The 27,373-nt window shown below is 39.3% G+C and overlaps 1 protein-coding gene across 3 annotated transcripts; it reads right to left on the bottom strand.

The window, feature by feature from the left end:
• Nucleotides 1-1,226: 1,226 nt before the first annotated feature.
• On the bottom strand, nt 1,227-26,367 carry RBM25 (RNA binding motif protein 25). 3 transcript variants are annotated; one of them, XM_075282885.1, is made up of 18 exons: nt 26,154-26,367; nt 23,335-23,449; nt 22,372-22,421; nt 21,541-21,708; nt 19,855-19,921; nt 17,202-17,362; nt 16,787-16,975; nt 15,382-15,468; nt 10,794-11,068; nt 9,901-10,069; nt 9,408-9,497; nt 9,232-9,305; nt 8,949-9,099; nt 8,328-8,655; nt 7,299-7,573; nt 5,865-5,963; nt 4,773-4,820; nt 1,227-2,972 (listed from the first exon to the last, which is right to left on the bottom strand). In XM_075282885.1, the coding sequence occupies exons 2-18, from the start codon at nt 23,432-23,434 to the stop codon at nt 2,880-2,882; spliced, it is 2,424 nt and encodes an 807-aa protein (XP_075138986.1). In that variant the 5' UTR covers nt 23,435-23,449; nt 26,154-26,367; the 3' UTR covers nt 1,227-2,879. The 3 variants fall into 3 exon arrangements, with proteins under 3 accessions (XP_075138986.1, XP_075138985.1, XP_075138983.1); XM_075282884.1 differs by lacking the exon at nt 26,154-26,367 and adding an exon at nt 23,836-23,923 and having other exon boundaries at nt 19,864-19,921; XM_075282882.1 differs by lacking the exon at nt 26,154-26,367 and adding an exon at nt 23,836-23,923.
• Between the last annotated feature and the right edge of the window lie 1,006 nt (nt 26,368-27,373).

The raw sequence follows: 27,373 nt of genomic DNA on the forward strand, positions 1-27,373 counted from the left end.
TTAGGTATCCCTGTGTCTACTGAATATAGAGTATCTGCAGTGCTCCTGTTCCGTCGGGAAGGGGTTAATAGGAGCACTGCACATACCCTATATTCAGCCAGACTGAATTCCAAGTGGGGGAAGAAAAAAAAAACAGTCCTCAAGCTCAGGGAAGGGGCAGATAGACAACCAAAACACCCCCTCCCCTTCCCCAGCATTTACTGCACCCAAAAACTCCGACCATTTTAATTTTTGAAATTTTCCAGTAGCTGCTGCATTTCCCCGCCTCGGCTTATACTCGAGTCGATACGTTTTCCCAGTTTTTTGTGGTAAAATTAGGGGCCTCGGCTTATATTCGGGTCGGCTTATACTCGAGTATATACGGTACTTCTACCTTCTGCTCAATCCACCCCTAGTCTTAGCTCAGAAAACAGTAGCAAAATCTACAATTTAACAAAAAAAAAAAAAAAAATTAAAAAAAAAAAAAATTGTGCTTCTGCAAAGTGAGGGGCCTCAGTCTTAAGCTCACAAACCATAGCCCATACCGGCTGTATTTCTGTCAACTATAGCCATGGTCACAGTAACTTGGCAGTACACTGTGCTCTTTTGGCCAATCAGAGTTTAAAGAGGACCTTTCATCAGATTGGGCACAGGCAGTTCTATATACTGCTGGAAAGCAGACAGTGCACTGAATTCAGCGCACTGTCGGCTTTTCCGATCTGTGCCCCGGGTAAAGCGCTATCGGTCCCAGTATTGTGGCGCTTTACAGTCAGAAGGGCGTTTCTGACAGTCAGTCAGGAACGTCTTTCTCCACAGCAGCGCCTATCGCGCTGTACAGTGTGAGCAGGGAGGAACGCCCCCACCCTCTGCTCATAGTGCTCGCCTGAGTATTATCAGGAGGGGAGGGGGGCGTTCCTCCCCGCTCACACTGTACAGCGCAATAGGCGCTGCTGTGGAGAAGGATGTTCCTGACTGTCAGAAACGCCCTTTTGACTGTAAAGCGCTACGATACCAGGACCGATAGTGCTTTACCTGGGGCACAGATCGGGAAAGCCGATAGTGCACTGAATTCAGTGCACTGTCTGCTTTCCAGCAGTATATAGAACTGTCTGTGCCCAATTTGATGAAAGGTCCTCTTTAAAGTCTCCATGTAGCCCTAGCCGAAAATATTAAAAATAATTGCTGTAACTTTAGTAAATTTCAGGGACTACATTGAAATGGAAGCCTATACAGACTAAGCCAGGATATCAAATATATACATTTTAATGTTTGGATTATTTACAGAATAAGCCTTCAATGGCTCGACACAGTTTCCAAATGCACGTTGTCTGGCAATTAGATCACAGTTTCCACATTTTAGACAAACCAATGTTTTAAATACAATAACTGATATTGCAGCAGTTTTACAAAAAAAAAAAAACAGCAGTTCAGGTTCCATTGTTAACCAGTCCCAATACGAAATAAATATTGGCCAGCTGTACATGACGACTACATATAATATAGCGAGATCTAGCAACTTGTAGGTCTTCTCTGTGAATTGGGATTACAGTGTTTAACCCTAGCACATGCTGATGAACGTAAGTAGAGAACAGACAATGGACATTCCCCAAAAGGCAACTGCTCCACAAGAGAACGCCACCATATTTAACAAGTTGTTTAACACACACTGCGATCCCTGCCTTTTGTGTGGATGAGTCAAGTGGCAGCATTTGCACAGTCTCTCCCATTGCTCATACTCATCTTCCTTTCACGGGTCGGATGAGATGAAATAAAAATGTGCTTATCTGTTCCACAATTATTGCCAAAACGCACCAAATGGAAATCTGTGACCGTATTGATTTCATGTATTAAAAATTAAAAAAAATTATATTTTTGGACAAAATATTTTGAGGACCACAAACTTTTTCTTTCAGGTAGTCATGTTAAATAATGGACATTTAAAAAAAGGAGTAAAAATTTAGAGCGAGAAATGTTGATATCAAACAATACGTTGCAGCCCTTTACAAAAGGTAATACAACTGAAGAGGTGTCCACGAGAGGCTAAAGATCCTGCTCCACTGCATAGTTTTGGTGCAACCTTTTAATATGTGCTTTTCTTTAACTGAAAGCTGTAAAAAAAAACAAAAAAAACCCCACCTGCATCAAAGCAGCACTGTGTGAGCAAGACCTTTGGGATATGGCTAAAAATGTTAGGTGAAAATTTAGGCTTAAGGTGATATGTATCACAACCACAAATTGGTGTCGGAAGCTGTATAATATAGAGAGACACAAGGGAGAGAAAGCCTCAGTGATGGTGGGTTGCATTGTGTGCACTCCATAGCCGCTGAGGACTGTGTACTCTTTAATACCAGACAAAATAATAAGGGGTCTGGAGCCAATATTCCTCTGCCAAGTAAGATGTACACAAAGTAAAGCAGAGTTCATTTAAATTAGGAAAGCCGACCCGTTTTCAAATCCTAAAAGCGACAAGCGAGTCAAAATGTCTGTTCCTCATATGTACAACAGGCATGGACCATAAGTGCAAACAGTTTGCAAAAATTGGAAATTTTAATATGTACAGCATAGACTTGGAAAAACACCAGGAGATGCCATTGTAGAGTAGCTGCAGTTTTTAAACCGTACCAGCTGCCACACTGGTTAACGCGTGTTTCCTAAATACCGTGACGATCTCTAAGATTTCAATTAAGAGTCACTATTAATGAAAAGGGGAGAAAAAAAAAATCACATTGTCTACACATAAATCCAGATTTTACATGTGTCTGACGACTGGAGTTATGAACAACTTTGCAGGAATCTGGGGCTGCAACATATTGTTCCTCAATGTTTTAGTGACCCTACTGACAGCAGAGATGTAATGGTGCTGTATTTTGTTTTTTTGTTTAAAGTTAAGTCAATGTGTTTTATTTCACAAGACCAATTTTCTTTGCTTCAGTTTCGTATATTAGTAACCTCCACATTTTTACTATGAATACTTCTGCTTCTTCATCCAGTACCTGTAGAAGAAAGAAAATGCATCATGATATAATTACACACACAAATTTTATAATAAAAAAAAAAAAAAAAAAAAAAATCACTGCAATTTCTACATTTCATGAAAATTATGAATGTTGATAATTATCATCAATTCAGACTAAGGGTATGTTCAAATAAATTTTACTGTACACATTGTACATGAGGCTAATCACACGAGCAAACCTGTGACAGAAAGCCAAACCTCAGCTCTCTGCCAGAGATTGCACAAGGTTAGTTTTTGAGGCAAAAATCTGTCTTAGGCGAAGGCCCCACATTGCGGAAACGCAACTTTTTTTGTTGAAGATTTTGCTGCGTTTTTTTGAGCCAAAACCAGGAGTGGATTGAGGAAGGTAGAAGTATAAGAGTTTCCTATATATTTCCCATTCCTTTTGTATCCATACTTGGTTTTGGCTCAAAAAACCACAACAAAATCTGCAAAAAAAAAGAAAAAAAGCTGCGTTTCCACATTGTGGGTCCGTAGCCTTAAATTACTCCCAATTCTGCCATACCCCAACAATAAAATACTTTCACATCCTTTTTACTTGTGTACAAAAACACCCAGTTCTGGTGATCAGTGAAAATCCCAGTTTTTCTTTTTTTTTTTTTTTTTTTTATGAACAACCTCTTCAAGTACATTTCAGATTTTATATTGAAAATCTGTCTTTAACCCCTTAACGCTAAATCACGTACCTGTACGTCAGGGAATGTGGTTAGTTCCCGCATTCCACGTACCTGTACGTGATTGAGATCGCACGGGCTCAGAAGCAGAGCGTGTGCGATCTCCACGGGAGGCCGGCTGTATCTGACAGCCAGGCTTCCTGTAGCAGCAGGGACGGTGATTGCACCGACCCCCCGCTGTTTAACCCTTAAGGTGCCATGATCCATAGTGATCATGGCACCCTAGGGGTTTGGCCAGCAGCATCTGGAGTCTGTGTGAGCTGTAATTTACAGCTACACGCTGCTCCTTAATCCCTTAACCCCTTGGATGCCAGGACGAGGGGAAGCTAGTCTATGCATCTGCATAGCTAGCTTCCTATAGACTGCAATACACGTGTATTGCAGTCTGTAGTTAGTATAGAACCAGCGATCCTCTCTGATCACTGGTTCTAGTGTGCTTGCAGCACAAATAAAAAAATGTAAAAAAGTTTTTTTAAAAAAAAAATAAAAATAAAGTGTGTAAAACAAAAAAACAAAGTTACATTTCTTGTAAATCTGGAAAATCGCTGTTACACTTGTAAGCCTTATAACGTCCAAAATAAATTAAAATAAAATCAAAAGATGATGCCGATATAAAGCAGAGATATGGGAGATATTTATTACTATATTTGGGTGGTATGACTATCTGCCTGAAAAGCAGAGAATTTCACATTTTGAAAATTGCAATTTTTTTCCAAATTTCCATCAAATTTCCTATTTTTTAAATAAGTAAATACAAAAATATTGATTAGTGTTTACCACTAACATGAAGTATAATGTGTTACGAGAAAATAATCCCAAAATCACTTGTGTAAATTAAAGCGTCTCAAAATTATTGCCATTTAAAGTGACATGTCAATTTCGAAAAAATAGGCCTGGTCCTTAACATACATTTGGGCTGTGTCCTTAAGGGGTTAAGGGGCATTCAGAAAATATGAAATTAGAAATTAACTTTTTCAAATAACGTTTGAAAATCAGTGGCTGTCATAACATCAACTAACCAGCTGAAACTGCAAAAATTATTTGGTGTAACATTTGAGGGGGGAAAAAAAACAAAAAAAAACCCAGGAAAACACAAAACTTACCATAGCAACATCATCTAAAATGCTCTGTGGTGAACTGTGGGCCATTACCTATCAAGGAGGAAAAAAAAAAAAAAAAGTCAAATGAAACTGTTACAGTGTTCCTAATTACATTTCTATGAAACGCTTATTTAGCCCTTTAGCCCTGTACTCCAAACCGATCTTCCTTGTTAAACATTAGAAGAACCAAAAAGGAGATGTTTTTGTAACTGAAATACTGTAAACTGACCTAAGTGAGTTTGTGTACCTGAATGCCACTAAAGGCTCAAACATAAATGTGGGCTTACAAAAATAACATATAGTAGTGCACCTCATTAATATTCATAGGCACACATTAAAATACATTGATAAATGACCACAGTACTAAAAGAACCATCCTAAAATGTTAGGTGCAAATACATAAACACAAGGTGGAAGTGGTTATGGAAATAAAAAGTCAACCTAAAAGACCTGGTGAGAACGTCAGCACTAGAGATGAATGAGTACTATTCCAAACGGCCGTTTCGAATAGCACGCACCCATAGGAATGAATGGAAGCGGCCAGCATGCAGATTTTGCCAGCAGCCGGCCGCTTAAACCCCCACGTGCCGGCTGTGTCCATTCATTCCTATGGGTGCGTGCTATTCGAAACGGGAGTTTCGAATAGTACTCGCTCATCTCTAGTCAGCAGTAAAGCCCAACAGCAAATGAAGCAGCAGTATTTCGGCATCCCGTGTGCACAAATAGCAACAGGGAACTGCATGCTGATCTAAACGATCCACAATGGATGTCAAGGAAAGCTGCTAAGAGTACAAGGGTTGAAAAGAGCCCATAAGAGTCTCAGCAATCAGAAAATCAGGTAGACCGCTAAAACAAATGAAATACACATTGGCCAATCTCACCAATTCAACATGAATTCCATTAAATGCATATAGATCCACCACAGAAGTTACCAAATCAGTCTCTAATACAGATTCCGACTCAGATGTGAACATGGCCTAAACCAACAGCTACTTTGTGTGTACAGAAATGGACAAAGTTATAAAAAGTGTACATCCCAGTTATTCTATAATAGCCCTAGGCAAATGTAAACGCTTGTTTCTAGATTTTATTTACCTTCGAACACACAAAATCAACTAAGGTAGCTTCTTCTTCACCTATATATTCAATGATCTTCTTATTGATCCACGGCCTAATTCTTCTCTCCATTAATGTCTAAGGGGACCAAAGTGGGGAGAAATTGGTTAACAAGTTATGAAAACACTTGTCAACATCACGACGATGCATATAATAGGACAATGAATTTGCGCCAAATGTTTAGCACATTTTGGCAAAAGACTAGAACAGCTAATGATTGTTGTAAAAGTTAGACTACACCAGTGATTGCGAACCTTTTTGAGACCGAGTGGCCAAACTGCAACCCAAAAACCACTAATTCATCGCAATAAAGAAAGGCTATTCTCCTACCTTTAGAAGTCTTCTTTTCCCCGCTGTTCGGTTAAAATTATGTTTTCCGTCGGTATGCAAAGAAAAATGGCTGCTTCCACAGTAAGTGGCCATTTTCTTGTAGCCTGTGGGCCTACGTAGTAGGCCTACAAGTTTGACCGCCTGCGCCGGAAGAAGACGCACAAAGAGGACGTTCCAGAAGAAGATGGAGGCGGCGCTGGAGAGTTCTCTTGCAGCATTGGGGACGCCCTTAGTGCTGTTAGAGCACTGGGGCCCGCCCCCGGTGCTGCGAGAGAACTCATTTGCATACCAAAGGAAAACGTAATTTTAACCGAACGGTGGGGCGAAGGAGACATCTACAGGTAGGAGAAGAATAGCTTTTCTTAAAGTTATTCCGACAAAACAACAAAAGTTTTTAATGGTAGAATCCCTTTAAGACTGTAATCTATGTTAGCACTGTCAAACTTAGATGATATTAATAAATCTGCGCTATAGTGTTTGTGATTTATCTGAACAGAGTCTAAAGTGCACATTTGCTTTAATGTATCTCTTAAGCCGGTTTTACACAGCCGTGTGCTAACCGGCTGCTGTGAATGAATAGCACAGGCGGCGCACAGATGTCATCTGTGTGCCGCCCCTGCTTCACTGTTCCTGTCATTCAATGAATAGGAGTGGCGGAAGTAGGACCGCAAGATTGTACAGGAATAGGACCTGTTCCATATTTTGCAGCCCAGACCGCCGGACCGCACATGGGACCATGTAATTGATGGTCATGTGTACGGGCCCTTAGAATTTAATGGGTCAATGTGTTAGCTGGGTTCTTCCTGGATAGCACAATGACCATTCATACGGTCGTCAGCAAAGAAACTTAAAGATAACAGTAATTCCTGCCAAATATTTAAAGAGCACTTATGCTTTAGTTTATGTAATAATCAGCTTTATAAATGTAAGACACTGGTAATTACATCCTGGACTGTATGAAGATAAAAACCATTGTTATAATCACAATGTGGGACTCCTCAAGTGCATCTAGCAGGGGATGCATCATTCTGCACCTCACCAGAACTCGTTACCAGTCACTAAAAGCTATAAAATTGTACTCACGGTATCTACTATGGACCAGTCCAAAGGATAAGCAAACAGCTCTGGTTTAGCTGTGGGGATTTTCTCTATAAGACTCTTGATATGTTTGCGTTTCTCTTCAGTGTTCACATTATTTTTGGCAGAGGATTTGTCATCATCACCATAATCCAATGGCACCAGTTTCCTTTTCCGAGGCACCTCATCGCTATCTTCATCCTCAAATTTATTGAAAACACTATCTACTGGCAGTTTCTTCCTTTTAGCAGCATTTGTTTGGCTGGGACTACTGGAAGCACCTATATTTACAAGGCAGAAAAACAAACTGTATAATACCACACAAGAAAAATACCTACTACTGCTACAACGTTTTAAATGGTCATTAACTTTAGAGCAAACTTAATCTCTTTTAATAGATCATGCGACTCTGGAACAATGTAAAAGCTTTAAAAAATGTGGCAGTTTTCTACTAAAAAAAAAAAAACCTAAAAGTTTCAACTACTGCTTCTAGCCTACTTGCAATTCACTCCCAGCTACTAAGGAAATCCCGTCCATACATACCATCAAAAACAGCAAGATGGTTTCACAGTGAGTGGAAGGAGGGGGGATGTTTGTTTGTTTTTTTTGTTTTTTTAACACAGACAATGCAGAGGGGAGGATTTTTTTTTCCCGCTCACAGCATGTGGACCGACTGCTTTCTCTATACACTTGACCGAATATTCTGCACATTTCAGTGTACAACATAAGAAAAGTGGACTTTGATGTATTGTATCTTCCTCTGGTGGCTCGCTTGATTACAGATCTTATATTATTCACCCCCTTTAACTGGAGTGCAATTTATGTTTTAAATGGTTGTGGGTGGTGTTTTTTTGGTGGGAATTTTTTGTTTTTAAACTAATGATTAATAAAAGATGATTCTAATGGGAAACATCCTAAAGGGATAGGGTCACTCTCCTATTCGACATTGTATATTAATTAGAGGCACGTTACACTTTTAGTATCAATTTATTATAGTTACTGTGCTGTTAGAAAGAAGTAACATTCAATGCTTACCTAATTTGAGACTAAGACCTATTTTTGGTCGGTATTCCTCTTGTGGCTGCTGTTCTGGTGAATTTTCATGAGGGATAATAATACCACAAGGAGATTCATCCCCAGGAGAGTTAGGGGTGGCATGGCCACTGCCAGAAGAGACAGATGGGGCAGAACTAATAGGCCGCATGGTAGGCTTAAGGCAGGGTTTTGGTTCAGGCTCTTCCTCCTCCTCAATTGGCTCCTCATGTTTTTCCTCTTTGATTGGTTTCTCCTCTTCCTCCTCTTCAGATTCAGGCTGTGGTTTAATCTGTGGTGGTTGCCTTCGCCTTTCTGCCTCTTGTTCCATCTGCATTTAACACAATGATAATTTCAGAGTGGAAAATATACAAAACATGGATACTGAACAGTAAAATAATGGAACTAATGTGGGCTTACTAAAATTAACAGTATGAGTCAGTAATGTCAGATGTTAACTTAGTAAACCAAATTAGAAGACTTTTACTGATCTAACATCACAAAAGTTCAAACTTTAAATAACTTGTCATATCAATACATAAAAAAAAATACAAATTATATATAACACACACACACAAACACATATTATATATATATAAAATAAAATAAGTGTTCAACACAGACCCTCTGAAGCTCAGCATCTGGGTCTGGATGCCCTTCTGCTAATAACCGCTGCCTGATTTCTTCAAGCTCTTCTTTTTCTCGTTTACGGTCTCGTTCATCTGCTTCAATTTCTTTTTCTCTGTCCCTTAATCTTTTCTGGAGTGCACTGCCTCTGAAAGATTTAAAAAAAAAAAAAAAAAAATTGCACCATTAGCAAACTCCAATCCCTACAAGTACTATTATGTTTTCATAAGGTAAATTGGGTCTGCATTTCTAGAAAACTGTAGAAATTCGTAAAAAATACCTGTAATACTTAGGATCATCTCTGTCATCATCATAATCTTCCAAAAATTCTTTTAACCTTTTTGCTTCTTTTGCCTGTTGGGATAATATGAAATTTAAAAAGAAAAAAATAAAATATCAACAGAAGGAATAGTTGGATATTTGTGTCAGAATAATCAAAATCATAGAAAGACATACCATATCTCTGCGTTTTTCTTCCTCTCGCTCAGCTTCCTTTTCATAATCTCTTGCTTTTTTTCGCTCTCTGATCTCCCAATTTTTAAGACGCTATATAGGAAGAAAGTCGGTTTTAATTTAGGTGGCATTTAGTGAAAGGCAAAACGAATTGTTCTTAGTAATCTGAAGACAAAATGAGAATGCAGTATTAAAAGGACTTAACTGATGACCTATCTCTAGGATAGGTCATCAATTGAAGATCTGCGGCGTGCCAACAACCCTGTGGATCAGCCATTTGAACCAGCAGAAGCGCTCTCAAGTGAATGGGCCTGACTGCGATCCCAAGCAGTCACTGTACAAGGATAGGTCATCAATTGAGCCTTGTAAACCCCTTTGAAGTAGTCAGACCCCTGTAGATATAGCAGTTCTCTCCTATCAAGTAGATGGGGACAACTTGGTATTACTGGAACACCCTTTTAAAACAGAAGATGCCTCCCTTGTAACAAACATTTACCTCTTGGTATGCAGCTTCTTTTTCACGCAGTTTTCTTTCAAGTTTTCGTCGCTCGTATGTTTCTTCCTCATCTTCCTCTCTGTCTCTTTTTTTCTCTTTTTCTCTGTCCCGTTCTCTGTCTCTTTCCCGCTCACGTTCACGGTCTCTATCCCTGTCTCTACTTTTCTCCCTGGAGGGAGGGGGAGGAGATAAAATATAAATAAAAGAGAAAAAACCTTTTTTTTTTTGCAGGCTAAAGACACTGAACCGTTTTAATGCTTACAGTCTTTGAATTCATATTTTAACCAAACTGTTGACACACATTTATAGGAAAAATTTCTGAGAATGAAATATATACTTTCCATGCATTAGAATGGGGTTTTCTGCAGCAAATGCCTACAATTCCACTAGTCATAATGAATAAGGTACCATGAGAATGGATGCAGTGGGTGAAGCGGCAATGGTGGAGCAGGGTCACCTGGAGTGGAATGGGGCACGTGGCCATCTGGAGCTGGTTATTTATTTAATTTATGCTTACTTGTATAGCGCCATCATACTCCGAAGCGCTTTACAGACATTAACAGTCACTGTCCCATGTAGGGTTCACAATATACATTCCCTATCAGTATGTCTTTGGAGTGTGGGAGGAAACCAGACTAAGCCCACGCAAACAAAGTGAGAACATAAATTCCTTGCAGATGTTGTCCTTGGCAGGATTCAAAGCTGCCTTGATAACCGCTGAGCCACCGTGCTGCCCTTACAGTAAACAAATATAAGTGGAGCCAAACAAGAATTCGGAAACCTTGAATTAAGGAATAACTTAAGGCTACAAATAAAAGGGAATGGAGGGGAAAAAAAAAATATATAAATATTACTGCCTATATAGACTAAAAACATTCGCCGCATAAATGTACCTTGATCGACTTCGATCCTTGCTATGATCTCTCCCACGGTCTCTATCCTTGTCACGATCTCTGTCTCTATCACGGTCTCGGTCTCTGTCCCTGTCCCGGTCTCTATCTTTGTTTCTTTCACGATCTCGCTCTCTCTCTTTCTCCTTCTCGCGCTCTTTGTCTTGTTCCCGTTCTCGCTCTCTTCTCTCTCGCTCACGTTCCCTCTGCCTTTCCCTCCGTTCTTTCTCAAACTCTTGTCTCTCCTTTTCCTTTTTTCCCTTCTCCTCTTCCAGTTTCTAAAAAAAGAGACAGGATAAATTAATGCTCAATTATCTAAAACATTCAAAATAAAAATGAGAAGAAAAAAAGAAAAAAAAAAAAAAAAAAAAAGGGACATTCAAAATGTGTAGCAAAAAAGAAAAAAGGCACAAAGACTAGATTCCGTGCAAGTATATAGCTACAAGGACCAGCAATCTCCAACCATGGTTTCTAAGGGATCCAGGGCTCAAGGTAAAGCAGCACTTCATATCCATTAAAAAAAAAAAAAAAAAAAAAAAAATTAAGAAGAAGAAGAAAAAAAGCTAGAAAAATGAATTACATTGGGATACATAGCAACTAGACACATGACAAACATACCAGATTTTCAATTAGTTGACTTTAAAGGAGTTTTCCAGAACTTTACCACTGCTCTAAAGATAGATATTCGATATCAGATCTGTATGACCACCATTGATCATCTATTTGAAGAGGCTGCTGCCTTTTCATTACCAGGCACAGTGGCTGTGCATGGTACTACACATAGCAACAACCTATTCACTTAATGGGACGGAGCTGCAATAAACTGCAGAACCATGCACAGCTGTTACAAAATATATGGCACTATGGCTGGCTAATAATGAAGAGACTGCAGCAATGGTCCAAGCCCTGCAGCTGGACTATTAGCCCGCACTGATCTTTTACTGGCGTCCCATCGCAAGGATAGGTCATCTCTAGTCAAGTCCTGGAGCACCCCTTTAATCCAAGAAACAGAATCTAGCAATAAGTATTTTACCTCTTTGACAATGCCATGAGAAAGGTAAAGTAAATAAAAAAAATATATATAATAATGATACAAACACCCCAAATCGCATCTATGGTTAGGGGTGGTCATTGTAGTAAAGGCATGTTGCTCAAGAGATTGCTGAAGTAAGTAGAAGTCCAAAGAGGCAGGAACAAGATGGGGAAGATGTCAATCATTCAGATTCATCTTTTTGAATGGTATTCTTTGCTAAAAACTAAAAGCAAAATCTGCAAACATGAAATGCTGCTTTTGAGCAAAACACAAGAGTAAGAAAATGGAGAGTGTACTTGTGGACTTTTAGAAGCTTTAAGTACACCATCTGAGGGCAAATTCTACTGGCACAAACCGGTGGGCATGTTGATCAAATGCAATGGCAACGTTTACCTACAACAAGACTAGGAATGGCAGCAAACTTACAAATGTTGGTTTAGCTCTTCACAGAATGGTGCTAAACATAGAAACTGCAGGAAGGTTGGAAATCACTTGCGACATGGAATCTACAGGGATATCCATTCGTTCCATAGCAATGGCCAAAAAAATATCAAATATTTTATTGTGGGGGGAAAAAAAAATAAAAAATGTGTCTATGCCCAAAATACCTTGAACACATTGGAAATAAGACATCCACAGATCATATATCCATCCTGGTTAGCAATTGTTTTGAATTAACTTACAGATGATGTGCTAGGACATGGATCTCCAACACGGGATTAACTTTGCCTACAAGCTATGATTCTGGGAGGAAGAGCAAGTACATTTTCAAAGACAGACAAGACCATTCTAGGTGCACAAATGTCTACGAATCACATAGTTTTGATTTTTTTCCGCATTTACCAACAAAAGACTTTTCACCCCTTCAATCTCATGTCATAGATATTTATACTACAACGATACAAACATTGCATTTAACAGGAAAAAAAAACAAAAAACCAAATAAATCATTAAAAGATATCTTACCTTTACACCCAGCGGCATTTGAATCCCGGGGAAGAGTGTGAACAGGTAAGAAGGAATAGAGCAAAGACGCAGACAGAAAGGAAGGCATTCACAATGCAAATGCAGGCGCTCAAGACTCAATGGGATTAGCCTAATGTGTTTTAGCAATACAAGCATGGAAGGAAGTAGAAAGGAATAAAACACACAAAGTGCATCACACATAGGAGAACTGTATATATACACCATGTCGTGGATTGAGTCATTACTTTTGGAGTTGTACTGTATATCATTGGAAACTTACCTCTTTCAGGCATTACAACTGCAAAGTATCTCCACCAGAATTAATACTTACATTTTAATTTCTAGAAGATCCAAGTGATGATCCAAAACATTACATGAAAAGGATTATATATATATATATATATATATATATATATATATATATATATATATATATATATATCCTAGGACTAGGTGTTATAATATATACTGTATGTGTAAGGGAATAAAAGCTACATCTTTGGCTTAGTAAGGGTGATCTATAGCAATCAAAATGTGTTCATATTGATGTGTAGTTATATTTGCACTTTGTTAGTATCAGGAGGGGGCATTAGAAAAAAGATGGGGTAAACAGAAATAACAGCATAGACAGACAGAAAGAGGTGGTAAATAGAAAAAAAAAATCTTACCTTAAAGTCTTCAGATTCATCAGTGCTGCAAATGGACACCCCCTACGTTACTCATACCCTGACAGCCATAAGGAGGCTGCAGTGTTATTTTAGAAATCCCTACCAAACATGCAAAGGTTCACTGAGCTACATTAACTCTGCAAAAATCCAGCAGAGCCTGTAAACCTTAACTCAGAAGCCAGAACGGAAGACAATACCTTTGCATCCATTTCATTTACACAGATGAAATACTCAAGAGTTTTCTAAAACACATTTTTAATGCACTTTCACAAGAAGGTATAGTAAATATATATATATATATATATATATATATATATATATATATATATATATATATATATATATATATATTGATGTGCGCTCTGTTGGGGAAGGAAGACTTACATGTCAAACTGGCCCTCCAATTCACAAATTCATAATACATAGTTATAATACCTGGGACCTGCTTTTATAATTGTTTTGATATAGTTCTTAATTTCTATTAAATGGCCACTAACATCCTAAACTATCCAAAGTACATTGTGTTTTGGTAGTCTAAGACACAAACTCCTTACTCTTGAATGGGCTGACCAAGACCATGGGGGGAAGGTGTGGTGATCTTAGGCTGCGTTCACACTGGTTTTTTTTGTCAGTAATCTGCCTCAAGATCCTGACCAAAAATGCCTCACCATACAGTCCTATGTAATTTTTTTTTTCTGCTAGCAGATTTTCCAATAGCAGAAAAAAAGCGACATGTCGGAATCCGCCTCAGGAAATCAATACAAGTCAATGAGAGGCGGAAAAACCACTAGCGTTTTTTTGGCAAAAAAACATCAGGTGGATTTTCCACCTCCGATTGATTTGCATTGATTCAGGCAGAAACGCCTAAAAAACACTTCAAAAAAACAAAAAAAAAAATGCCTCATGAATTTTCCTAAAGCAGATTTTTCCTGACCAAATAACCCTGTGTGAATGCAGCCTTAGACTACTCAAGTACATTTTGCTGGATTGTCTGAAAAGCTAGTTGCCATTTTATAGAAATGAACCGAGGACTGGGAACATGAGGAAATGAAAGACAAAATTTAAAAAGGAGTGTACCGGATATTTTAACTACGAATTACACTTTTAGGGTCAAATTTTTATTGTGACCTTAAAAGATCACCAAGTGTGCCCATACTTACACCGTCCAAATTATCTAAACTTATAAACCTATGGCTTGTATTACTACTGCAATAAAATAAATAGCTCTCATAAGGATTTCAAAAACCCACACAGCACAGACACTGGGTACCCCTTAAATAAGATAATTCAATAAACCAAGCCAGTTGCCACTTTGCACATTTTTCAGAGGGGGTATCCGAAAAATATAGTGAAAAAAACGGGAGCTCATACTTACATTCTTATTCCATGTTACTTTCCAAGCTGAGTTTCATCTTGCATTAGTCACCATATGATCTCTATCATAATGGTGGGGGTCAATGAATAGATTAGCTTTATAGGGAATTTACAAATCTTCCATGCATCTTAACTGTGGCACATGTGGAAACCACTGATCTAGTTTGACTCACTAAAAGCATGTAGAAAGCTTTTTAACTCATTTAGCTCTTCAAAACAATAAGTGTGATGTTATAGGTATGGCTGTATATGCTGGTGAGGCAGCTATAAATGATTTAATGCTCTTAGCTTTCATTTGATGACAAAAGTTTAGCAAGTTGTTTGTTTTTTTTGTTGCCGAGTACAACCAGCGGAAAACTCAAGTGATAATAACTGTGCATTACAATTGGTTAAAGCCAAACTCTATACAGGAATGATACACAACGCTGAATTTCATTGTCTACATTCATCTTCTCTGACAAATTAGGCATGAAGCTTGTGTTAAAACTATGTGGTTCTCGAATCTGTAGGGAGCACATTTTAGCAGTAAAGAAGAAATAAAAAACATTACCTTGTGCGTATCTCTGAATTTACTGATCTCGCGGGATATCAGGTCTCTCTTATCTTCTTCCATTTCGATTGCATTTATGTCTTCCTGCTATAAATGAATTAGAAAAATTTCAGCAATGAAGACTATGATTAAAATGGGATAATAATTTGGGGCAAGTTCATATGTATCAGAATTGTTTTAGAAATCCGAGACAATCAGTTCTATTCATCTAAGTGGGGTTTTGACAAACACATGGATTTCTGCAAGCTACAAGGAGATGTATAGGTTATCTTCTAGAGATGATTCGAATACTAGATTTGAATACCTCTCTCCATAGGAATGCAAGGGGTTAAAGGGATTCTACCATTAAAACCTCTTTTTTTTGTGGATAAGACGTCGGAATAGCCTTTAGAAAGGCTATTCGTCTCTTACCTTTAGATGTGCTCTCCGCCGCGCCATTCCTTAGAAATACCGGTTTTTAACCAGTAAGATAGAGGCGTCACAGGATCGTGTTCTCGAGCTGCAGTGGGGACGCCCCCATGGCATTTTCAGCGCTGGGGCCCGCCCCCATCGCTGCCAGAGAACTAAATTTGGATACCGGTAAAAACCGGTATTTCTAAGGAACGGCGTGGCGGAGATCACATCTAAAGGTATAGCCTTTCTAAGAGGTTTTAATGGTAGAATCCCTTTAAGTGCTGGCCGCTCCCATGCATTCCTATGGGAGCCAGGTATTCGAAACTCTAGTTTCGAATACTATTCGCTCATCTCTATTAGTTGCAGATTGTTTAGCAAAAACTTCACTTTAAATAAACCCTAAATAAACAAAAAACATTTATACAAATCCCTCTCAGGGCATGATCATAGGGCGGAATTTGTTGCGGATTTGGCCCCAGAATCGGCCTCATATTGTTTTCAATAGGAGGCAAAAAACACAGCAGAATGTGGAAAAAGGAAGCATTCTGCTCGATCTTGCTGCGGATTTCCATTCATCTGGTCCTAATCAGCAGCGGGCAGCCATGACAGAATGCCAATCATCAGCATCCCATCAAGGTTTGCCCATGGGTGAAAATACTGGCAGTGGAAAAAGAGAATTCATCTTCACTTTCCTCCATGTGCACATATCCTTGGGTCACCTATTTATAAAAACTGACAGTTTACATGGAAGGCTATGTTCACATCTTTTAAATAACAATGGAAAAAGGAAGTGCTGCAGTCTATGAGAGCAAAGTTGAGGCCAAAATCCACTAAGTGACTTGCAACCAAAATCCAAACAGCATTAGACTTTATGACACCTTCCTGTTCATGGTTTAGGTTAGGTGGTCAAAATTACATTCCAACGACAATCATTAGATGTGATGTTGTAGTGGGTATGTTGCCGTGTAGTCATAGGCCTTACTGTGACACTTCAATACAAACAAATACTTACTGACAATTCTTCCTTTTTGTCTTTCCTTTTCTTTTTAGGGTGTGATTCAGAGTCTAGAGATGGAGCATTCAGCTCACTGGAATACTCTTTTATTAGAAGCTCAATTGCACCTTTAATAACATTATCCCGTCTTTTAGTTTCTTCATCAAGGTCATCATCTTCATCAGCAGCTGACTCAGGGCGGGCGTTCTAAAAAAAAAATAAATTATAATTTATAATTATTACAAAAAACCCCACATACAGCTTATATGCATTTTACACATGTAATGAATTTTCCTTTGTATAGAAAACCACTCTTTATATGGTTGCTAAATGACTATACGAAGGGAGGGGTCATGATTATATGTATTTTATACACACACATACTTTACATACATACACATGTGTGCATAGAAAACACTTATGTACTACTTACCCCATTGGAAGCCCTCCTGCCCGCTTTCCATTCATCCAGTTGGGCTTTAGTCTTAGCATCTACTTTTACAAGTAGTTTCTTTTCTCCAATCTGCAGATCATGGAGTAAACGCAGTGCGCGCAGAGTAGATTCAGGCTCTTTGTACTCACAGAATCCAAACGCTGTATGAGAAGGATAGGAAAGAAATGCCTTACAAAAAAGGTACAAATGTTTTAAATCCTCCAAAATGTGAAATGTACATCTTGGAAACAGAAATATAAGCACCTAATGTCACCAACAGAATTTACTAGGAAATTTACTAAGTAAAAAAAAAAATAATCTGAATTTTGGTATAACTTGCACCAAAAAATAAAACACAAAACATGAAAAAATAGAGTAAATACCTTGCACCACAGGTATGTGTTTTAGACTTGTATAACAAGGGGGTGGAGTGGGACCTTCGATGTGTCAATGTGCACCAAGAATATGCTAAAATTTTGACACGTTTTTGTCCAAAACTAAACAAATAAATATTTAGACTACACAGTAAAAAGATAAAACAGATTTATGATGTACTATTGGACATCAGTTTTTCATAAATCTAGCAATCTAAGCACTCTCTCGCTTTTAGACTATTAGTAAATCTGCCACACAGTTTGGAAATTTTCAAGCTATGAACTAAAGCAGGCCACAAGCACACATACATGTATTATTTCACAATATATAAATAAGCAGTCTGGAGCACTAAAGGCGGCTCCATTGCTCCACACAGCTCTAATACGCACTCATTGCAGCAAGGGAAGGACAAGGCCGGGGAACAATGTTGAAATCTCCCCTGGGCCCGTGCTCATGCTGAAATTAGAGCAATGTTGAACATAGCAGTTTGGAGCAATAGAGCCACCTTCAACTCTACAGTCATGGCCAAAAGTTTTGAGAATGATACAAATATTAATTTTTACAAAGTCTAAAGGGCTACCACCAGTCTTGTGTCATGCCAACTGTAAAGCATCCTGAAACCATTCATGTGTGGGGTTGCTTCTCAGCCAAGGGAATCGGATCTCTCACAGTCTTGCCTAAAAACACAGCCATGAATAAAGAATGGTGCCAGAATGTCCTCCAAGATCAACTTCTCCCAACCGTCCAAGAGCAGTTTGGCGATCAACAATGCCTTTTCCAGCATGATGGAGCACCTTGCCATAAAGCAAAGGTGATAACTAAATGGCTCAGGGAACAAAACATAGAGATTTTGGGTCCATGGCCTGGAAACTCCCCAGATCTTAATCCCATTGAGAACTTGTGGTCAATCATTGGACAAACAAAAACCTACAAATTCTGACAAAATGCAAGCATTGATTGTGCAAGAATGAACTGCTATCAGTCAGGATTTGGTCCAGAAGGTGATTGAGAGCATGCCAGGGAGAATTGCAGAGGTCCTGAAGAAGAAGGGTCAACACTGCAAATATTGACTTGCTGCATTAACTCATTCTAACTGTCAATATAAGCTTTTGTTACTCATAATATGATTGCAATTCTATTTCTGTATGTGATAAAAACATCTGACAAACACACATAAAAACCAGAGGGCAGCCGATCATGTGAAAATATAATATTTGTGTCATTCTCAAAACTTTTGGCCATGACTGTAGACTGCTCATTTCCATATTGCAAAATAAATAAACTTTAAAGAGGACCAGGTATGAAAAGCACCATCACAGACATCTGAATCGTTGTCTGAGAATTTGGTGTCTTATCCAAATCCGTTCAGCCATTCCAAACTAAACCTTTTAGTGTAGATGCACACAAGGGTATACTAGCCAAGTGACACTACATAACATACAGCACACTTAATCACAGTATTAACAACCACTTGGTCAGTAGATGAGCTATATCATTGGGCTTTTCATACAAATTCACTTTCAAATAATATAGTGATTTTACAGTGTAATAAAATTGTTCCACAGTAAGTGTTGTGTAACCCAATATTTACCCTTTTGAAGTTTATAGGACCTACATTGGCTAATGACTGGGAATCAAGAGTAGGTCAATTAAATCCGCAGCCTGTGTAAATACACCTCCATTAGAAGACAAGCAAGCAAACAGTTGTTGACAAACCTTTTTGATGCAATGGTAAATTCTTTTAGATAACATATGGAAGGAAGATGACCACATTATGATCTTCCCTACCAACTCACAAGGATAGCACTGACGGTCAATTTGCTTACTTTTCCTGGGGTTCAAAGTTAGAATCTGACCAAAAGGGAACATCTGCAAGGAGTTTGCATGTTCACTCCAAAGACATACTGATAGGGAATGTAGACTGTGAGCCCTAAATTGACAGTGAACGACAAGGTCCGTGAAGCGATGCAGAATATGCTGGAGCTATACAAGTAAGCTAAATATACAATTAGTCTATACTTCTAAACAAAGGTTTATGCAGTTACTATATTTATAGATTGTAAGCCCTTGCAGGCAAGGCCCTCAATCCAACTGTGCCAATTGGTCACTGTTAGTATTGTACTTGTTTTATATACTGTATGTAAATCCTCAAATGTACAGCACCGTGGAATTGTATAATGTACAACACCATGGAATTAATGGCACTTCATAAATAAATAAATACAAATAAACAACAATAATAAATTAAGTATAAAAGTGAAAGGTAAAGATTACATACCACACTTACCTTGAAGCTTCCCCGACGCCCCCTGGACTCTCTTCCAGCTCAAAACCAAACCGCATTTCTAAAGGAACAAGCACAAAACAAATGTAGATGCATAGTAATCACTGCAAGCCCCATATCTTATAAACTGTGAAACACCTTTACAATGAAGCGAGTCAAAACTAACTTAAAGGGGTATTCCCATGAACATAATCATATGTATATTTGTAGATAATTAAAAGCTAAGCATTTATGCAAATATAAGTAGTTAAAAATTCTGCAGAGTTTTAAAACTTTACTTTCACTATCTTAGTGGTGACAGTCTGTTGTCTTGATTGGCTGCCAATGGATACGACCACAAATGCAGAAACTTTATATGGTGTGGGACTTGTCAGGAACCCAGCCGTGATTTTCTTATTGTAGCTGGGTTATCAGGCAGGGACACTAAATGTATGAAAAGATATGCCGGCCACAATAAGGAAATCATGGCGGATTTTCTGACCTTAGAAGGTTCCTGCATTCATGGTCGTTACCACTAGCAACCGATAAAGACAATTAGACTGTGACCACTAGATATTTAGAGAAAATCTTTAAAACTCTGCAAAATGTTTAATTACTTATATTTGCAAAACATTTTAAATTTTAATCACCTACAAAATTAAAAAAAGATATGTACATGGGAATACCCCTTTAAGGCCAAGGCCCCACAGGATGATCCGCAGCACATTAAACAGAAAGTTCATAGAAGTTATCTCCACGGACTTTCTGTTACTATTATGTCTAAGAAAAACCCAGCGGTGTTTCCGTAGATATAATTGACATGCTGTGATTTCCAAAACCACGCCGGTTTTGGAAATCACAGCGTGTCTGCGCTGTGGTTTTAAACGCAAAGTTGGGATGGGATTCACATGCGGGCAAATTGTGGCGTTTCCAGCTTGTGGGGCTCCGGCCTTAAGTAGTACTCCAGTAACTAATTTCTATGCAACATCCTTTCCCCACCCAGTTTGAAAATAAATCTGATTGTAGCAAATAACTTACTGACAGGTTTATTGCGAATTATGTGCTTCCCTTTGGTGCACTGACCTCTCTGCTACTCAGGAAATCAAACTCAACGCAGGTCTATGGGAGTAAGATCAAGGCTCTAACAGACGAATTGTAAGACAACTATTGCACGGACTTGTAACAGCAGGAAAGATTAAACCAGCAAAGAACCGTTCCCAGTATTAAAACATAACTTTCAATTAATCCAACATATTACAAATGATTAAAGAACATGTGAGAAAAAAAGGCACTGTGTATGTACATGGGGGCTTCTCATGTTTTTTTTTTAACTTTTGTAAAATGCTGGATTAGTTGAAAGTTATGTTTTAATACCGGGAACGGTTCTTTGCTGGATTTAATCTTTCCTGCCATCAAAATTATCCCATAAAAAACCAAGTAAGTAATTAAATACTCCCCGGACAAACCCTTTAAGCAGAAAGGAGGGCAGTGCTCCAGAGAAAAGCACATAATGTCACAATATTACCATCAAAAAGTTATTCACCAATACTGCAGATGTAGGTTGCCAACTTGGGGTGGGGTAGATTACTATTTAAAAGTGACAAACATTTGTAATAGATATTTAAAAAAAAAAAAAAAAAAATTATATATATATACACACACACACACACACCGGTATATATATGAGAAATATATACTTACAGCTAGTAGCTGCCTGATAAGCATGTCTGAGGCCTTATCTGAAATATTTCCTACAAAAACAGTGGTTGTGGGGCCGCTGTTTTCATCATTTTCTTTATTTTTCAGGCCCATTATATCTTTTCGAGGACCCATGTGTTTCCCAACCATAGGTACAGTCGGTAACAAAACCTAGTCGTTGGAAACAGTACAAAAAAAAAAAAAAAAAAAGGAAAGAAAAAGCAAAGGATTAAAACTTTAATTTTTGAATGAACATGAAGATATTGTAGTCACTATGGGTATACAATTTTGCATGTACCTGCAAGTCACTTTCTTCAGAAGGGTTTACACAAGCAAAATGTATTTTTTTCACACAAATATCTATTTTTTTTCCACTGTATTTTTCTTTATTTGAAGCACACACAAAACAGGAATTTCGCACTCCTATTAAAGTGTAACTAAACTTTCGAACTTGATTTTCTGGCTGTATGTACATGTGTCAAATAAATTTGGTAATTATTTTATTAAATTTTGGATCCTTTCTGTGAAATCCTGCATTTTTTCCCACTCGTCCCTTGTCTCTGTATTGAGAGAGATTTCTGTTACGGTGTATGGAGTATCGGGTTGTGTAATACATAGAGAAAAAGGAGGGAGGGTCGCTTCAAACTGTCATATCTTGGACACTATAGAATGTACAAACTTGCTTTTAGTGTCATATAAAAAAGGAGATTCTCTTCCTTCATATGATACTAAGGTTTCATTGATGTAATTTCTGGAGATGGCACTGGTTCAAAAGCCATAAGAGTCAGAGTCTCTATGTACATAAATAATTTAAATTGTACAAAGCACACTTACAGCGGGTCCTGGAGCCATTAAACCCATTGGTACAGGAATCATTGGAGTACCTACAAAATAAGGTTCAGAGTAAATAAAAATTAAACTTCAGCAAAAAGAAGCAGAGAAATATTTAATATTATTATTCAAAATACAGACACTGATTACAGGAAAACTAATATGGTATAAAAGTTATTAGACTTCATCAACAAAAGAAAGTATTAAATACAGTGAAGAACTTGCAGAGAATCTAGCTTATTTCTGGAAAAATCAATATCCACCAAAGTGACTGCATATCACTAATACTGCTTGTTTATGGCAATGAAAGATACTTTTTGGTGACCATTTTGTGATGCACCAACCTTGGGGCGCACTACCAAATAACAGTACACAACACTATTAGCGTTGCCTTTGTGCACCACAGATATCACTTACCCCTCGTTCACATCTGCGTTTGGTAATCCGTTCGGAGAGTCTGCTTGAGGACCCTCCCAAACAGAATACCAAATGCATTGGCAAGGGGTGTGCAGTGAAAGCACACGGATCCCATAGACTATAATGGGGTCCGTGTACTCTCCGTGCAGTGCCCGCACGGAAGATGCAGAGAGTACATGGAGAGCACACGGACCCCATTATAGTCTATGGGATCCGTGTGCTTTCACTGCACACAGCTTGCAATGCATTTGGTATTCTGTTTGGGAGGGTCCTCAAGCGAACTCCCCGAACGGATCACCAAACGCAGATGTGAACGAGGAGTTAATTTAGATCTAGGCTACAAGAAGGCACTCTGTAGGACTACTGATTGATTTAAACAAGTAGAGAAAGCTGCACTCTATAAGACTGCATACTACTCAATGTAATCCTGTGGCCTGTACATGCATCTTGATAGTCAAAAATCAATCAACAACACTACAAAATGTCCCTGTACAGCACTAGCCAAAAAAATAAAATAAATAAATAAGACACATCATAATCACCACTTACCAGGAGGGGGAGGAAAACCTGGAAACTGTGGAGGAGGAATGCCTGGAGGCAGAGTTGGAATCCCCATAGGAGGACGGTTAAGATGTGGTGGGTAAGACATGTTTTCAGTACCAACCTGTATAAAAATAATTTTTTTTTTATAATAAAATACAATTCAACCTGAAATTAAAATCAATGGACTAGTATGAAAGGCTTAATCATCAAAACTCTGTTCAATCAGGGGTACTAAACCTGTATGGTACATGTCTTATATACTGACATGTCCAATATCCAAGATGCAAGTGTAAATAGCCTATACAGAAGATGCTGGAGTCTGATTTGCCATAATTTGATAACCAAGTTTATCAAATTTTGCACAAAGTGTACACCACGATTAAAAAACTAGTCAGGCCCAGGCAGCATCGGAGTAAGATGATTGGTGAGAGGGTTTGGGTTTACTAAAATATTTTACAGCTTATAGGGTAATTTTTAATCATAAAAGCAGTCTTATCAGAAAATTACCCCAAACACAATGCGGCTGCAGAGGTGATCATTCATTCCGGATCCTAGCCTAAGAAACAGCTAATTTTCCCAGAAAAGTTGCGGCAATACAAGCATTTCTGTGTAGTATTAGTTGCAGGGGAAATAACGAATTACATGGGATGGCACAAATCCACCATAACATGAACCACTCGGAAAGGCTCTAGGTTCGGGATTGTAACGGTGCAATCCTGAGCAGGGCCACACTCTGACATCAACATGTCCTAAATGGACAAGGACAGCCCCCTTTAGCATTAGAGGAAAACATCAAGCAATTATATTATATAAAAAAACAACATATAATGAAAAACTAAAGAGGAATCAAACACTAATAACTAAGGATGCAGATTGCCTATTGGGCCATCTCTTCTCACATGTCCATTTTGGTAACGATTTTCCATGAAATAATAGTTCTGAATCAGGCCTGGTAACTTCTATTTGTCAGATGATTCAAAAACAGGGCTCCAAAAATGTTACTGCATAGGAAATCAAAGTTCCTGAAAACCATGTCAGGAGAGCTGATGTGTGACATATCCTAATAAAGGACATTTTACAATGCCACTGTTCACCTTTTTGCAAAAGACGTAGGGCAGACTAATCTGTTCAAAGGCCTACCAAAATTACCTTTTAAGGGAGATGTCAGGAAACAAAAAATAATAAGTTTATGGTTTTTGGAAGGTAGGATGTAAAAAATAAAGAACAGCTATGGTGGTAAGGGTTACCATAAAACTATTCATGCAACATGGTGGATTCCATAAAAAAAGAAAGAAAAAAGCCATTGCTCCGGTGTCCTCCTGTGCATCCCGATTCTTCTTCTCGTCTCCTGTGTCTCTTCTGGAGTTCCCCTGATTGACATCAGTGGCCTCTGGAAGAGGACCTGTGAAGTCACAGGTAGTGACATTGTAGGCCCTTCATTGATTGGACTCAGTGGTCATGTGAATACTGAGGCCAATCAGCAGAACTCCAGAAGGCGCTTCCAGAGCAGAACCAGTGGGGCACATGGGAGTACAGCAAAGTATGGGAGGTTTTTTCCCTACTGCCTTCAGCGGATTTAAACGTAAAAGGGTTATCCATTTTTGTTTGGACATCACCTTTAAGGGGGAGTTCACACTTGCGTCCGTGGTTTTTAAAGCAAACCATGTCCATATGTATCCTCTCCGCGGGGAAAGTTTTGTTTGGCTGGACACAAAGTCCTGCATGTCCGACTGTGTGCAGCTTCTCTGGGGAAATAGGATGGAGACATGGGCGCAGCTGTAAACACCCCCTTAAGGGGGTCAGAATATGGCAGCTCAAAGAAATGTTTATATTTTCCAAAGTTTACTGTTCCTAATGTTACTACAACATACCAAAAACTATACATTTGGTATTGCTGTGACCATACTACAAAATATAGGAAGTGTGTCATTTTGGCTTCATGGTGCAGATGCACTTTTTTTTTATCTAGTTCCACCCCATTCAGAAATTTTCCAGCTGTTCAAAAAAATATAAAGGCCATTGAATGGTACCATTATGAAGAGCAATCAGTAATGCAAAGTAAAGTGAGCATTTCAGCAGCTTCATCATTTACACTGTTTGTCTATGTGGATACCATACAAGCAGTAGCAATGGTGCAGGGTCCGTCTGCTTGAATGGGACAAAGCTGCAATTTACTGCACTGCTGCTAAGTGGATGGCTGCAGCCCCATCAGACAAGTAATTTGCCAGGGTGCCAAGAGTTAAATCCTACCAATTGGACAGTGATAATCTATCTGAAGGATAGACCACCAATAACCTGACCCTGGACATCCCTCCACATATTTTGGGTTAGTATTGCAGCAGTTGCCTTAAGCAACCAATCAGATGGCAGCTCTCATTTGCCAACAGCCCCCTGAAAAATAAGAGCTGGCCGCTAATTGGTTGCTATAGGCAACTAGTCCATTTTTGCAGCGTGTACCCCTGGATGACAGGCCCGCGCACCCTCCTCTCGGCGGCCCGCACACACGGTATGACCTCTACTTCCGGCCGCATTGTGCATACAAAGACACGGGCCGTGAAGAGAGCAGGCTCCAGCGGCACAGTATACCTCCAGTCCTGGATACATTCCCGCCACAAGCCCCGTCTGTCCCTACACGAGCCGGGGGCCGAGACACTGGTCCAAGGCCCGACTATGGAGGGATCTGTAAGGAGCCAGGCCCCCTGCTTCTAGTGTAGCCCTCACTGTATTACCTGCCCATATGGTACGAGTAGAACCCACTGCCCCAGCCGCCTCACCGAGCCCCGCATTGCAGTGTGGAGAGCCCGTGTAAGGGCCGCCGTACTCACCCACCCCCGTTGGGTAGGGGTCTCCTCGCCAGACGTACAAGTTACCGCTTCTTCGCTTTCTAGAAGGTGAAGAAAATGTCGCCTCGTCCGTTGCGGCTCAGGCGCCCGTGCTCCGTCGGTGTCTGTACGAGAGGGAAGGGATTACACTCCACTACTAGGCCGCACTCACGCCGCAGAGCCGCTCGATAGCCCCAGCATGCACCGCGGTCCTTAGAGGCGGAGTCTGCGCCCTCACTCAATCTGGAAGGGTGACTGATGACGTCATGTTGGTGGGGTCGCAGAGGCGGCGGGCTGGTCGGTGGGCGGGTATTGAGAGCTTTGCTTTACCTCATATTCACATGTGCACTGTTTTTATCATAACAGGTCGCAGCATCCCAGAACAATGCACTGAGAGCTATAAGTGCCGGCCATGTGGCCACAACTGTGTGAGCATGTAGCCATGTAAATATAATACATATATGGGACTTATACTGGGGTGAATGTAGCCGCTCAGCTACCTGAGCCAAATTACAGAAATGTGCACCACACTCCAAGGATACACAACCCAGCTGTCTTTGGTTGTGTGCCCCACTAATTAAAATTTCAGGGTACACCCACCCACCACCCCATTTACACATCACAAAATCCCCATATTTGCTGCCGCACACACACATTACACAACCCCTTCTTTTATGGCCTCCACAGGTACATGACCACCTTTTTATCTTTTATTATATTATATTGGAGGACTCGGCTCCATTGATATAGACCTGGTCACTAGGAGGTTCTAAGGTGTCGCAAGTTTTCAGAGTCTGTTATCCAGACCATGCTCAAAACCGGAAAACTCCGGTACATTCACTGAAGGAGTAAATCTAAAACTTAACCTTTATTAGGTATGTTAAAAATAAACAAGTGCCCAAAATGTGATTAAAAACAAGTGAGTGAGTAGGTAGAACCCCAACCCCTATTATACATACAGTACATACTCCCAAATTTCTTTTAACGCTGCGTTTCGCTAGTTAACCTGAAAGTCAAGCTCATCAAGAGGATAGATGTAGGGAAGATAAAGGTTGTGCAGGAAAAACTGCAGTTCCCACGCCCTTGGTGCTAGGATGTGGTACTGTGTAGGTCTGAAAACGACTGTGCAAAGATCTACCATCACAAGTGTAAGGCAAACATACGGTGGTGTGAAAGTAATGATTGCCATCCATTCTTCTTATCTCTTCATAGGATCTTGGCTT

The sequence above is a fragment of the Leptodactylus fuscus genome, chromosome 7 (assembly GCF_031893055.1).
Source record: "Leptodactylus fuscus isolate aLepFus1 chromosome 7, aLepFus1.hap2, whole genome shotgun sequence".
Taxonomy (NCBI): domain Eukaryota; kingdom Metazoa; phylum Chordata; class Amphibia; order Anura; family Leptodactylidae; genus Leptodactylus; species Leptodactylus fuscus.

Coding starts and splice junctions, on each gene's coding strand:
- RBM25 (XM_075282882.1), bottom strand. CDS start 23,871: ATGAATGATCACCTCTGCAGCCGCATTGTGTTTGGG. Junction 19,922..21,540: donor TTATCAGGCAGCTACTAGCT/GTAAGTATATAT, acceptor TTGTTCCTTTAG/AAATGCGGTTTGGTTTTGAG. Junction 11,069..15,381: donor AATTCAGAGATACGCACAAG/GTAATGTTTTTT, acceptor CTCTTTTTTTAG/AAACTGGAAGAGGAGAAGGG.